We start from the raw sequence: 14748 nt of genomic DNA, 5'->3' as shown, positions 1-14748 counted from the left end.
AAAAGGGGAAGAGAGACACCTCCAAGTTTTGCCATTTTCACAACGATGTTGGCCACAATACTGATGATTGTAGGCATTTGAAAGATGAGATTTAGACTCTCATCCAAGCCGGCCCCTTGGCCCAGTACGCGCGGAACAGGGTTCCAGCAAGTCGACCTGCTCCAGAAGTCCCGGCCAGTCAGCCCGGGTCTCGGGTAGATCAGGACGTCCCTCCTCCCATGATAGGAGGGGAGATATCCACCATCTCTGGAGGTCCGCATATGGCTGGCACAAGTAGGGGTGCCCATAAGAGGTACATGAACGAACTCAAGGTGCATAATGGAGTAGAGTTCGTCCCGGAGCAGCGCCTGCCAAAGCAGCAGTGATTGGAGAAGCAACCGATCATTTTTACAGAAGAAGATGGGAACTATGTCCAGTTCCCTCATAACGACCCTCTGGTCATAGCAGTTCAGCTCGCTAACCGGAGGGTTAGGAGGGTGCTGATCAATAATGGGAGCTCGGTCAACCTTCTATTCCGGTCCACGCTGGAGAAGATGGGTTTGACTGTCGCCGAGCTGAAGGCGACCTCCATGATGTTGTATGGTTTTCAGGAGAAGGATCAACGGCTATAGGGACTATCGAGCTAGTGATCACCCTAGGAGAAGGACCTCGGACAGTCTCCAAACTCCTCGAGTTCGTGGTCATCGACTGCTCCGCCGCATACAACGCAATTTTGGGACGACCTACACTCATAGCCTTTGAGGCCGTCACTTCCATTCGCCACCTCGCGATGAAATTCCCTACTTCCACGGGAATATGCACTGTCTGCGGCGATCAGCTCGCTGCCAGGGAATGCTACAGCATTTCCATGAAGGGAAATTCGAAACCCGGGCAGCTGGCAATGGCCATCCAAAGTGGTGAAGAGGAATCTCAGGAACCCTTAGCTGATCCTGAGATTGAAAAACCTCAAAGCGCCGAAGGGGAAAATATCGTCTTAAATGAGGATATTGACCCCCGAATAGGCGAGGACAGGTCCGAGCTCCAAGCTATTGAGGAGCTCGAAGAAGTGAGCGTCGACCCGCAGAACCCTTCACGGATGGTCAAGCTCAGGAAAAACCTCTACAGCAAGAGGAAGGCGGAGCTGACTAGATTTCTGCAGGACAACCTGGATGTGTTTGCGTGGTCGCACGAGAACATGGTGGGAATCATCCCAAGTGTCATCATGCACACCCTTCATCTAGATAAAAGTGTTCCTTCAAAGGCCCAGAAGCAGAGACGCCTAGGAACAACCCGGGCTGAAGCCTTAGAGGAAGAAGTAGCCCGGCTCAAGAAATGCGGCTTTATTCGTGAAGCCAAGTTTCCGATTTGGGTCACCAACCCCGTGCTGGTCCCGAAACCTAACGGGAAGTAGCGGACCTGCATCGACTTCTCCGACCTGAATAAAGCCTGCCCTAAGGATTGTTTTCCATTGCCAAGGATTGACCAATTGGTGGATGCCACGGCGGGGCACGAGCTCATGTCCTTTATGGATGCGTACTCAGGCTACAATCAGATCACCATGAATCTGGCGGACCAGGAGCACACCAGCTTCATGACCCCGACTAACGTTTATTGTTACAAGGTCATGCCCTTCGAGCTGAAGAACGCCGGTGCTACGTATCAAAGGTTAGTAAACAGAATTTTCGCAAACCAGATCGGGAAGAACATGGAAGTGTACGTTGATGACATGCTAGTCAAGTCAAAGACTGCCAATAACCATGTTTCCGATCTGGAAGAATGCTTCAAGATACTACGGGAGTATGGCATGAGGCTTAATCCACAGAAGTGCACTTTTGGAGTCGCATCGGGAAAATTCCTGGGTTTCATCGTCAATACCCGAGGAATCGAGGCAAACCCCGACAAGATCAGATCATTGCTCGAGCTTCCCTCACCCAGGTCGCGCAAAGATGTCCAAGGCCTGACAGGAAGGGTGGCAGCCCTCAATCGGTTTATTTCAAAATCTACCAATAAGTGCTTGCCATTCTACAACATGCTCCGAGGAAATAAGAAGTTCGGATGGACAGAAGAGTGCGAAAGTGCTTTCCTCGACCTGAAGGCACATCTGGCCGAGCCACCCGTACTATCCAAACCAAAAGCAGGAGAGCCTCCTTTTCTCTACCTGGCTATCACGGGGGTGCAGCCAGTGTCGTATTAGTCCAGGAAGAAGACTGGATTCAGAAGCCAGTCTGCTACATCAACAAGAGACTTCTCGGAGCTGAATCCCGGTACTCGTTGATTGAGAAATTGGCGTTTTTCCTTATCACGACCTCACGAAAGCTCAGGCCGTACTTCCAGTCCCACTCAATACACGTCATGACCGATCAGCCTTTAAGGCAGGTTTTACAAAAACCTGAAGCATCGGGACGTCTGTTAAAGTGGGTCGTCGAACTCAGTCAGTTCGAGATTTTGTACACTCCGCGAACTGCTATAAAAAGTCAAGCCGTGGTCGATTTTGTAGCAAAGTGCACAGGATTCCGGGAGGATCCTGTAGAAGACTCACCCCAGGTCACCTCGTCCTGGGCGTCGTGGAGGATCTTCATGGATGGTTCATCCAACGAGAACGACTCCGGGGCTGGAATCATTTTGATATCCCCTGAGGGACACAGGTTCCACTCGGCGCTGAGATTCGGATTCAAGGCCTCCAACAACGAGGCCGAATACGAAGCTTTGCTGGCCGGGCTGAGGATAGCCCAGGAGCTGAAGGGGAGCTCCATTTAGTGCTTCAGTGACTCCCAGCTCGTGGTAAACCAGGTTCTGGGCGAGTATCAAGCACGAGGACCCAAGATGGCTGCCTACCTAGCAAAGGTAAAAGTTGAGCTGTCCGCATTCGGGCGAGGCTCGATCGACCAGATACCTCAGGAGCAGAACGCCAACGCAGACGCTCTCGCCAAGCTTGCCACCTCCGGGGAGACGGAGACCTTGGGGTTGGTGCCGATAGAATTCTTGGAGAAACCAAGTATAGAAGAAGTCAGGACGGAGGTCGAGATGATCGACGCCAGGGCGACCTGGATGACCCCCATCCTTGAGTATCTCGTTGAGGGAAAACTACCTGAAGGGCGTAATGATGAGCAGTGAGTTCTGTATCAAGCTCCCAGGTATACTATAGTAGATGAGGTGTTATACCGACGTGGGCACTCCCTACCTCTCCTACGATGTGTTCTTCCAGATGAAGCAAAGGCCATTCTGCAAGAAGTGCATGATGGTTTTTGCGGAGATCACACTGGGGGGCCAAGCTTGGCCTTGAAGATCCTGAGGCAAGGATATTACTGACCTACTCTGTCCAAGGACTCGATCTCATACGTGAAGAAGTGCGACAAGTGCCAGCAATTCGCCACAGTTGCCCGAGCTCCCCCAGTCGAGCTGAAGATGATCTCGTCCCCATGGCCGTTTGCGGTTTGGGGGATTGACTTGGTTGGCGCCCTCCCTACTGGAAAGGGCAGGGTCTGTTACACCATGGTGGCCATCGACTACTTTACGAAGTGGGCTGAGGCAGAACCTTTGGCAACGATAACTTCCAAAAAAGTCATTAACTTCGTGGTTAAGAGCATTATCTGCCGATTCGGGCTGCCCAAGAAGATTGTTCCAACAATGGGACTCAGTTCGACAACGACCTGTTCATCGAGTTTTGTGAGAGGTACGGAATTGTGAAAAGTTTCTCCTCCGTGGCCTATCCTCAGGCGAAGGGCCAGGTCGAGGCTTTCAACAAGATGTTAAAGGCGAGCCTCAAGAAGAGACTAGACGAAGCGAATGGGGTATGGCCAGAATAGCTCCCCCAGGTTCTCTGGGCATACCGGACCTCGCATCGAACTCCTATGGGCCATACTCCTTTCTCCCTGACCTTCGGGAGTGAGGCAGTCCTCCCTGTGGAGATTAGGGTACTTTCGCATAGGGTCCAGTCATACGACCAGGATCGCAACCACAAGCTACTTTGCACTTCCTTAGACTTGATTGATGAAAGACGAGAAGATTCGCAACTCCAGCTCACCCATTATCAGCAGAAGATCACTCGCTATTTCAACTCAAAAGTCAAGAAGCGCGCCTTTAGCGTTGGCGATCTGGTCCTCAGAAGAGTTTTCTTAGCCGGGAAGGATCCCAAAGATGGAGTATTGGGACCGAACTGGGAAGGACCATATCAAGTCATCGAGGTCATCAAAGAGGGAACTTATAAATTAGCTCGGCTTGATGGAGGGGCAGTCCCACGGACTTGGAACGCCATCCATTTGAATAGATATTACCAATGATTTCCTTGTAAGGCCTTAAAGGCCATTTTCTATGTACATATTTACGAGTGTAATCTTAAGTAACAACGAAAGACCCTTTCCCAGTTACTTGGGGGGCATATGGTGCCTGGATATAACCAAGTCGCCTTAAAAGGCTTAGAAGTTAATTTAAATTGATTGATCGTTGTTCTTCTTAAAGAGCACGAGATATTGATGAAAATTAACGTGAACTAAGCTGTACCCTGGATACAACCAGGTCATAAAACTTAGAAGTTAATTTAAATCTATTGATCGTTGTTCTTCCTAAAGAGCACGAGATATTGATAAAAATTAACACGAACTAAGTTTTCAAATTAAGTTCCTGGATATAACCAGGTCATAAAACTTAGAAGTTAATTTAAACCAATTGATCGTTGTTCTTCCTAAAGAGCATGAGATATTGATAAAAATTAACGCGAACTAAGTTTTCAAATTAAGTTCCTGGATATAACCAGGTCATAAAACTTAGAAGTTAATTTAAATCTATTGATCGTTGTTCTTCCTAAAGAGCACGAGATATTGATAAAAATTAACACGAACTAAGTTTTCAAATTAAGTTCCTGGATATAACCAGGTCATAAAACTTGGAGGTTAATTTGAATCGATTGATTGTTGTTCTTCTTAAAGAGCACGAGATATTGATAAAAATTAACGCGAACTAAGTTTTTTCAAAATAATAACTAAAGTGCGCAAAGACAAGAAAATAAGTCAATTAAAAATAAAATTGATAATTGAATTGTCTCGAGGTGGAAACACCTCGTGCAAAAGTTACACAAAAAAATAAATATAAAGGAGGGGGAGCAAGAAAGGAAGGCCCTAAGCTCCGCCAGGTTGCCCCGTGGAGGTCGCCGTCTCGCCCTCCTGCTCAGCTGCGCCGGAGGCTTCCCCGGCCTCGGAAGGTGCCTCTTTCTTGAGGCGAGCTTTAAACCCTTCCAGCAAGGGCTCCCAGACGTCCGCTGCTAAGAAGGAGAAATCACCGTCCGGGTTGTAGGCCCAGCAGTTATAGAGCATGTCCTCCAGGGCGGTGCTGGAGGCTGCCTGCTCGGCTTCCAGGGCGGTTTTGGCCCCAGCCTTCACTGTATCCAACTTCGCCCGCGCAGCGGCAAAGGCAGCCTTGGCCTCCTCGGCCCCAGCCTTCGCGGCGTCTAGCTCCGCCCGCACGGTGGCAAGGGCGGCCTTGGTTGCCTTGACCTCCTGAAGCTTGGGACGGGCTTCTTCCAGCTTGGCCTGCGTGGCAGCCAGGGTGTCCTTAACCACCTGATGCTCGCCCCGCATATCTTCGAGCTGGGCCTTGGTCCTGGCTATGCTCCAATGGAGGGCAACGACGCTCTGCGAAAATGGAGAGGCAACTGCCTTAGAAAAAAGAAAAGAAAGGAAAGACAGGGCAAGGCATGATAAATAAAAGCCATAAAGGGTAAGGTCAGCTTACCGTTAGGGCCATGCCCAGTGAAGATTCCAGCACGCCCACCGGGCTCCTTGTTTCGATGGCCCTGAGCTCCTTCTCGTTGAACTTGTAAATGTGGCTGACGGCGTAGTTCGTCGTCTCGTACACCGTCCCCCGGAAGGCCTCTAGAATCTTCTCCAGGTCCTGGGGGTCAACCGGGATGCGCACCTCGGAAGTTGAACTTGCCAGAGTCCCGAGCTCCGCCCCTGTGTCCCAGACGAAGGCCGGAGCTCGCGGAGGAGGTGGGGGCATGCTGCTCCCCCCTGCAGCAGGAGGAACAGTTCCCACGACCTGAGCGGCTGGGGGCTGCTCTTTCTCCTTGGCGGGAGACTTGGATGGGGTCCCGGCGCCTTTCTTCAGCGTTTGGAGCTTCTTCATTTTGGGCCCAAAGGCCCTAGCTGAGGAGTTCCCCCCAATGAGTGCAGCCCGCAGACTTTGTCCCCCGGACTGAGACATCTCTTCTGTCAAAACAAAGATATGGTTAGTACAGAAGTTAGCAGTCATACAAAAACAAAGGAAAGAAAAGAAAAAATGCAAAATTCAAGTATATTTATGTACTAAAGTGGAATCCTACCCCCCGAGCTAGAGAAAGAGTCTACGGTTACGACCATCGGCCCCAGAGCTTCTTCAGGGGAATTTAAGACAATCACTTCTCGAGCTGGCGCGGGTTCTGGATCCGAGGTCGGCTCAGGACTAGACTCTTCTACATATTTCCTAAGTCCTGGAGCTACGGCACCCCTCTGGAGTGATGGCCATGACCAAAGGTTGGTCCCATACTCCTCAAATAGGATCGACCTAAAGGCTATGGTGTTATCTACGACTACGGTACCCCTAGGGCAACTATCTTGGTAATCCAGCACGAGCTGGTCGACACAGTGGAGCAGGGTTGTATCCAGGTCCGGATCACGTCGGTGGCATTGGACAATCTGTTTGGGATTATACCTAGCTAGCCAGGGGTCAGCAGTAGCCCTATCTAAATTCCTAAACATATAAGGGTTACCTTGGCCAAAAGAACCCGCGGCTGCTCCGGACCGGATCCTCTCCTCGTCTGTTCTTTGGGCGACCTCCAGAGCCCGTTTCCTCGTCCTCACGAGGGGCACTTCGTCCTCCTCGTCCTCTTCATCTTCATCCCCCGCGACCTCCTCCACAATGATAGGCCTGGTGTCACGAGCTGGGGGAAGCGCCCGGAGCCTCCTTAGGTTCAGAGTCTGACCAGGGAAGATTAGCTTACAGGCCACCATCGTCTCGTCTGTCACGAGCAGACAATAATCCTTTTCACTGGGGGGCAAGCCCGCCAGTGTCTCGTACTGGGCCCCGAGGGTCACAGATTTCTCTGTCCTCGCGAAGATAGCTGCAGAATTAATCTAAGTCAGAAAGGGATACAGGTGGAGCTAAATGGTACTTAACTTACGAGCTAAGGCTGAAAAGCACTTACGAGGACGATTGAAGTAGTGGAGCTCGCAGTTTCGGAACCCCGTCGACATAAAGAATTTATCTTTGAAGTCGTTGGAGTGGCTGGGCAGCTCGATGACCGCAGCCGTGTTGGGGAGCCGGGTTAAGTAATAAAATCTGTCACCTCGCCCCCGCTGCTCCGGGCTGGCCTTGAGGTAGAAGAAGTACAGGATGTCCACAGGAGTGGGGACCTCCCACTCCTGCTTCAGGAACAAGTATCTCAACCCCGCCAACAAACGATAAGATTTGGGGGGGAGCTGGAATGGGGCCAACCTCACATAATTGAGGAAGTCAGCGAAATACTGATCCAACGGGAGGAAGGCCCCCACCTTGAAGTGCTCGTCGCTCCAGGCCGAGAACGCCTCATCAAGCGGCGCACAGCTCCGCTCGCCTTCTAAAGGAGGACGGGCAACCACGGATCCTCTCCCCAGCCCGATGTTATGGGAGAGGAATATTTTGTTGACCCTCGCCTGGTCAGTAATCTTTGAGACGATCCTCTCCGCCTCAAAGAACGCGTCAGGAGCCACCTCGAGCTCCTGTTCCACTGCTGGTCCGAAGTTGGGGATCGGGGATTCGACCATCACCTCCTTTCCTTTGTCTTGTCGGGAGGACGAGCTTCCTACCGACTTCTTGGGGGCATTCTTCTTGGGTCCCATCTGGTCGCCTAGCGAACAAAAAGAAGAAATTTTAGAAGAAGGCGACTTAAAAATGGAGAACAATCTGTTTCCTTGACACGAGCTGAGGTAAGCCCAGCCCGTGGAGAGTGAGACCACGCGGTTCTATGAACACGCGCCTGTGCTCCCAACAGATCCCCGATTACTTGGAATTCGTGTGTCAGGAGGGTTAGGTTAGAATTTTTCCTTGGAGGGAAAGTTCTAATAGGCAAGAGAGGCAAAACCGCCTGTGAAGCGTGTCCCCTAAGCTACCCAGTTTTGCACCCAAAATACTGAATACTTTAAACCAGCATACCAAAAATCCTACCCATAAATTTTCCCCAGAAAATACATCCTATAAACCGTGTTCTTAAAGGATTTTCTACTACAAACAATCCACTAACCTAAAAGGCTTTCACCCTTCATGCCCACAAAAAACCAGCAAACCCTTGCATGTGGCTACAGTAAAATATTTACCTAAGCTACAGTGAAAAATAATTTCAACACATGCACGGTCAGAAGACTTACTGAGTGTTCTGGTTGAGAAGAGGATGAAGGAATCGCCTGGGTTGGGGCTTCGTCGGAGTAGTTGATTCCAAAGCCTCGAAGGAGCCCTTGCACCTGAGTTTCTGGAACGCCGAAGATGGTAACCGGACAGAGAAAAAGGGGGGATTTTTTAGAGCAAGAAGAAGAGAAAATTCTGGAAAATTTCAAATAAACGGGTGGCCCATGCGTAAGGTGGCCACCCCTTTTATGTACATGAAGGGCCACGTGGGGAGGACCGTTGGATTGCCTTGATGTGTGATCCAAGGCCCTCCACTCGAAAGGCGAAACGACGGCTGGGCATAGGCTAGGCCATTAAATGCGGTTCTCGGAAGACGTACCGTCACCAACCACGATGTTCCACGTATTCGGCACCTGCGTAGAATGTGGAATATGAAGAGTTCATGGGGAAGCCTAAAAACCCCTACTGTGGCCCTACACGACGTCGTGTACCACGAGCAGAGGCTTGGGGGCAGATGTACACCCTGATTTTCCCACGGGCTGATTAACGAGCTGAGATACGGCCTAATCATGACTACCACGTGGACATCCTCAAGACCGGAGCTGCCATCATAAGATCCTACCTCCTTAGCTTGAGGTAACCCAAGGGTTCGCCAAGATTGCTTAAGGACTGAGTCTGGACTCTGAAGACCACAGGTCGAGGGAATCATCCAGCTCGTTGTACGAGCTAGAGTTGGAGGCTGTGACCCTTTATAAAGTCAACCACGCAAGGTAAACGCGGATATATCAGACATCACGTGTCTGATATACCCCTGACTTCTCGGACACGTAGCAGGAACGTGCGTATTCAGACACCCACGACTGGGTTGGGCCGTGCGGCCCATTATCCCCTTACCTATTGATTTGACCACACTTATGTGTCAGGTTTAGGAATTAATCATGAATGTCCCAGAGTTGACATGATAGGTAAGAAGGTCACGGGATGACCTTCTTACCAACTCTCAGGTGCCTTCTCCTATAAATATGGAGACCTTGGGAGTTATAAGGGGTTGGATTCTGTATTGTAAGAAATACCCTGTAAAAGAATACCCAGTATATAGCAATAATACTGACTGGTGGAGTAGAGTGATTTTAACCTTTGAACCACCTAAAAACGTATTTTGTGTCACCATTCCATTTCCAAGATCATTCATCTATTTCGGTTCAACATAAGCACTAATCCATTTCTCTTTCTTTTCTTAATTACCTGTTGGCGAAGAACCGCGTCAACAAGTTTGTAACATCTATTTTAGTAAACACACTGTCTATTGTATTTACTGCTTAGAGTTGTATCTTGATTTCTATTTATTCCACTTAATATTATATTCTCTAACAAATATAATTTAACTTGCTGACTTTCCTAAAATTCATATATTTGTACATATATTTTATAGTTTTATATTTATTTGCTAGATTCTACTTCGTTTTTCTATTATCTCTTTTAATTTCTAGTATTTATTTAATGTTATTACTAATTGTGGTTTGTTTTTTAATGTTATATTTTGTAGGATGTTTCTCAGTGATCCAATGATGTTTTTCATTGCCAAAAAAAAAAATAGCCATAAATATTTTTAAGGGATAGAACAAAAAGTCCTTTGCCAAAATTATCTATTTGTTTAAATTATTTTGTACTAGGTCTAGTTTTCATAATTTCTTTTACAAAATGACTTCCAATATGTCGAAATTGTTCGGAGAGCTTCTCAAAATTTTCAAATAGCTAATCCAAACTTTAGACTTCACCATTTTGTAAAATATTATTAAAAAGAAACCGGATTGTAATATAACTAAAAAAAAATTACATTTTCACCGATTACTCGTATAATACTGATTATGATCCATCCATATTTTATTAGCATTCATTTTCCCTTTCATTTATTCCCATTCCGAGTTTATTAAACAAGCCATAAAATGGTTTCCGATCTCTCTCCCCCACTCCAATCCTCTGGTTTCTCGATCTCTCTCACTCCATTTGAGTTTTTTCGAGTTATATCGCTCTCCCAGTCTCTGACTCCATAGATACTGTATGAGTTTTTCATTTTTCCGATCTGTCTAATTTGAGCGTCTGTCATCTTCCTTTTGCTCTCCTGTTACTCAGTTTGGTTCCCTGGGTTGGAGCATTAATTTCATTCAGGTATCATGACGAAACCCTAAATCTAATTGTTGGTTTGATGATAGAATCCCCAAATCCTAAGTTACATGATGTAAACCTAACTATTTAATTTTTTGAATTTATGTTTGATGTTCGTTTTTTCGTATTTTAATTTTCTGGGGTTGTAATTTAAAATGTTGGTAATTCTGAGGCCTTTGGTCTCCAAGTTGGGTCGTCATTCCTTTTTGGGGGTTTCAAGGTCTTTCGAAAATGACATCTTTGAACAAAGAATTGGTCTTTCCTATACTCCAGTTCCTCGAGGAGGAGAGGTTCACGGAGTCCGTACACAAGTAAGCCCATGAGCCTCTCTCTCTTCGTCTCTCTCTTCGTCTCTCTTTTGTATGAGCCTGTTCTACGCATGTATAAGAAAGAAGTATGGGAGGTTGGGATAGAGAAAATGAAGGAAGAAGCTTTGGTGATTGTGTTCTAAATGTTAGATTATGTTATTTTATAAATTGTTATATGGTAATGGGTTTAATGTGATGAAAACAAATTCGTATAGTTGATTTGAGTCGAGATAGGTTGCAAAGATTTTCGGTTCTAGATAGTGATAACTACGTGGTTTAATTTCTTCGGCATTATGTCATAATTATTATTTGAGTGAAACTAGTCATATAAAACAAATATGTGACCGCAACTAGATTCTGTTTAGTTCTAGGTGTAATTTTTTAGTTTAATATGATTATTAATCTTAAACTGTTTAAGTAGGAATCTTTTGTATAACTTCAGAGTATGGCATTAAGGCTTAGTTAAATGATGGGGTTATGTTTTCTTTGGGTTTTACATGATGAAAGTTAGGGAGTCTTCTAGTCAGTGTTGATTTGCTTTCAATTATTATACCATGAAGCTAATATGTTTATAGATATACACTGTATGTGGGTTTGATATTGGTTTTTGTGTCATTGGAGTTGTTTTTGTGTTTTATGTAATATTATATTTTAAACTCCCTGTTTTATTTTCTTGGAAAGTGTTTTCTGTGGTAAGCTTATTTCGTTTGCTCAGTGAACTGCTTTCTTAGAAATTGTTTTCTGTAATTTACTTATTTTGCTTGCTCTGTTAACTTTCCCTATTCTCTGAAATTCATTTTGTGATTTTCTTAGGTCGCTGACACATTGTGGTTGCTCACCAATTTTTGTAATCTGAGGCCTGAGTAATTGGTTTTTTGGTCTTCTACGTTTGACTCTGGTTTGATTTTTTTGAAGGGATTTTTGGGTTACTAATTTGTATTTAGTCATAACTCTTCATCTCATTTGGTGTATGACACTGGTGTTTCATTAGTTTAATAAAATTATCAGATGGAGATCGTTAAATCACAGTTATCTTATTTGTCATATGCTTGTTCAATTTTTAAAGTTAATAGGTTGACCAAAATAGGCTGTTGTCGATTGAAGTTGACAACTAATTATCTAATAATGTGTGCGAGTGGGATTTCATGGACCTCATGAATATAATTTACTTCAATTTCAGGCTAAATATAGGATTTATTATCATATTATTTATTTATTAAACTTTATCTAAGTCGTGAGTAATTAGAATTAAGTATTTTAATTGTTTTAAATTCCTAGCTTTCGTGTTCTAGGAGGATTCATTAGGTTCCCATCCATCAATAGGTATTTATATGTCCGTTACCTTTACTGGCTTGTTAATGAAATTACAGATTTTTCACTCTCTAAACTATTATTTCGCTCTAAAAGTTCTGTGTTTTTTTCTTCTTCTTTTTCTAGATTTTTTCTCTTGTTTCTTCCTTCTCTTCTCTCTTGAATCTATAAGTATTGCCATATAAATTTGAGCTTCTGTAACTGACTGTTGATATATTGCGCAGTTAAAGTTTGATATCTGGGAATTTGGGTTCTCAGGATGGTGAAGCTAACAATGATTGCTCGGGTCACTGACGGTCTTCCACTGGCAGAGGGACTCGATGATGGCCGTGATATTAGAGATGTTGAATTTTACAAACAGCAAGTCAAAGCTTTGTTTAAGAACCTCTCAAGAGGCCAAAATGAGCCGTCAAGGATGTCAGTTGAAACTGGGCCTTACATCTTCCAGTATCCTTGTGTGTTGTGTCTCTGTTGTCCCCTCTATTTGCTTGTTCATTATTTCATTAATTATTTGTTACATTGAAGTTTCTGCGAATTTATTTATTATCATACAGAATTTTCAATTAAGACACTCAAATAGTGTTAGGCCGATGACATGATATGATGGGTTTGTGTAGTTGAAGTTGATGTAGTTGGTTGGTCTAATGATCGTAAGCATGCTTTGGGTGTTGGTTGTCGTAGATTTCTTTCTTGAATCAATAATGGCATTTCTTACATTCACATTTAATCATTATAGTTTAGATTCTTTACTCTAGAACTGTTAATGTTTGGAGAACAAGTTTAACAGACTTATCTGCATCAGTAAAGATTTATTTCAGCTATGCTTAATGACAGATAATTTCATTTTGAAAGTTTTCTATGTGGTTTCTACTTGTAACTTATACTATTTCTATAACTTGTATGAATTCCTATTTTGACTGCAGTCAACTCTAACTTGTATGTAACCTTGACCTAGTTTCTTAGCTATATAATAGAAGGGCGTGTCTGTTACTTGACAATGTGTGACCGTGCCTACCCAAAGAAACTTGCTTTTCAATACCTTGAAGACCTCAAGAATGAATTTGAGCGTGTTAATGGGGCACAAATTGAAACTGCTGCCAGACCTTATGCCTTCATTAAGTTCGGTGTGTTATTATTAATCCCTTTTTATTTTGAACTTGGTGGTTTAATTTAGTCTGATTTGCCATTCTTTTGTGTTTATAGATACATTCATACAGAAAACAAAGAAATTGTACCAGGACACTCAAACTCAGCGGAATATTTCAAAGTTGAATGATGAGCTCTATGAAGTCCACCAAATAATGACTCGAAATGTGCAGGAAGTCCTTGGCGTTGGTGAAAAGTTAGACCGTAAGATAATTGCCCATATCTCTGTCTATGAGATGCAACTTTTCCTTACCCTCAGTTATATTCTTTATATACAATATGAATGAGAGTCCCTCTCAAATTTTAATTTGGCAGAGGTCAGTCAGATGTCCAGTCGTCTAACATCAGAATCACGCATATATGCTGATAAGGCAAGGGATCTAAATCGTCAGGTCAGTTTTATAGCTTCGTTAATAATACGCACTGAGCTTAGTTTAGTTGCGTAGCACTGTATCAGATGCATTTGGAATTGTTTTCGACAATGTATTCTTTTTCCCCGCCCAATCCCTTTCTGTTCAACTATTGTAGGCGTTAATTCGAAAGTGGGCTCCAGTTGCCATTGTTCTTGGTGTTGTGTTCCTCCTCTTCTGGGTTAAAAACAAGCTCTGGTGATCAGGTTGAGTTATTATTTTGGAGTATGATGTTTTCACTGGGCTATATATAGCGGACTAACTTTTGCGTTGTCCAAACGTTATGATTGGGAATTTAGATTTGGTGCCACAGGCTCATGAATGATTACGTGTTGTTACAAGTTCATCTTAATTGATGGTTGAGGTTGTGAACTTGTAACTGAGTGCGGAGAGGAGACCCTTGTTATCAGATTAACTAGTAAATTACAGTATTGTAAGTGAATAGAATTTTCATTTTTGGTACATTGTATCTGTCATTCATTCAGTTTCAATTTTAATAGAACGGCATTTGAGGAATAGTCTGAGAACAAGAATGTTTCAATTTATAAGAACCACGGCGTTGCATATAATCTGCAACCGCTTCAATGACAAAATAAAGTAACCTCAAATTGATAAATAAAATAAGGATTCTTTAATTAGAGTAATGACATGTCTATTCAAAATATACACTTAAATATTATACAGATGTGTTACTGTTTTTTTTAAATAGTTTCAATTTTAATAAATATTTTAAATAGTTTCAATTTTAATAAATATTATTAGTTAGATTAAATTGTTACATCACTATGTGTAATGTTTAAGTATATATTTTGGATGCATATTTTATGTTCTTTTAATTAAACTAGTTTCCATCAAATAGTGTCCAAATTATTTATTGTAATGAGAACTTTAAAAAATATTACAATGATTGTGATTTTGAATTTTTTCTGAAAAAATACGAGCTATGCCCATATTGTAAGAGAAAGAAACTCGCTTATACTTTTTTTAATGATTTGATGTATTAATTATTTTTATTTGTTCTGTGTTGAGCAAACATCGAAAAATAACAATGTCTTATAACTTTTTTGCAATGCCTA

General features: G+C 44.0%; 1 protein-coding gene across 6 annotated transcripts; it reads left to right on the top strand.

The window, feature by feature from the left end:
* The first annotated feature begins 10105 nt into the window (after positions 1-10105).
* LOC133818517 (25.3 kDa vesicle transport protein SEC22-1) lies at positions 10106-14190 on the top strand. Of its 6 annotated transcripts, none has more exons than XM_062251434.1 (7): positions 10106-10500; positions 11619-11703; positions 12375-12563; positions 13080-13240; positions 13320-13466; positions 13578-13654; positions 13791-14190. In XM_062251434.1, the coding sequence occupies exons 3-7, from the start codon at positions 12376-12378 to the stop codon at positions 13872-13874; spliced, it is 657 nt and encodes a 218-aa protein (XP_062107418.1). In that variant the 5' UTR covers positions 10106-10500; positions 11619-11703; position 12375; the 3' UTR covers positions 13875-14190. The 6 variants fall into 6 exon arrangements, with proteins under 6 accessions (XP_062107418.1, XP_062107419.1, XP_062107416.1 ...); XM_062251432.1 differs by having other exon boundaries at positions 10107-10500; positions 12341-12563; XM_062251435.1 differs by lacking the exon at positions 11619-11703.
* Positions 14191-14748: the final 558 nt, after the last annotated feature.

The sequence above is a fragment of the Humulus lupulus genome, chromosome 2 (assembly GCF_963169125.1).
Source record: "Humulus lupulus chromosome 2, drHumLupu1.1, whole genome shotgun sequence".
NCBI classification, from domain to species: domain Eukaryota; kingdom Viridiplantae; phylum Streptophyta; class Magnoliopsida; order Rosales; family Cannabaceae; genus Humulus; species Humulus lupulus.
This window is presented reverse-complemented; position numbering and strand designations above follow the sequence as displayed.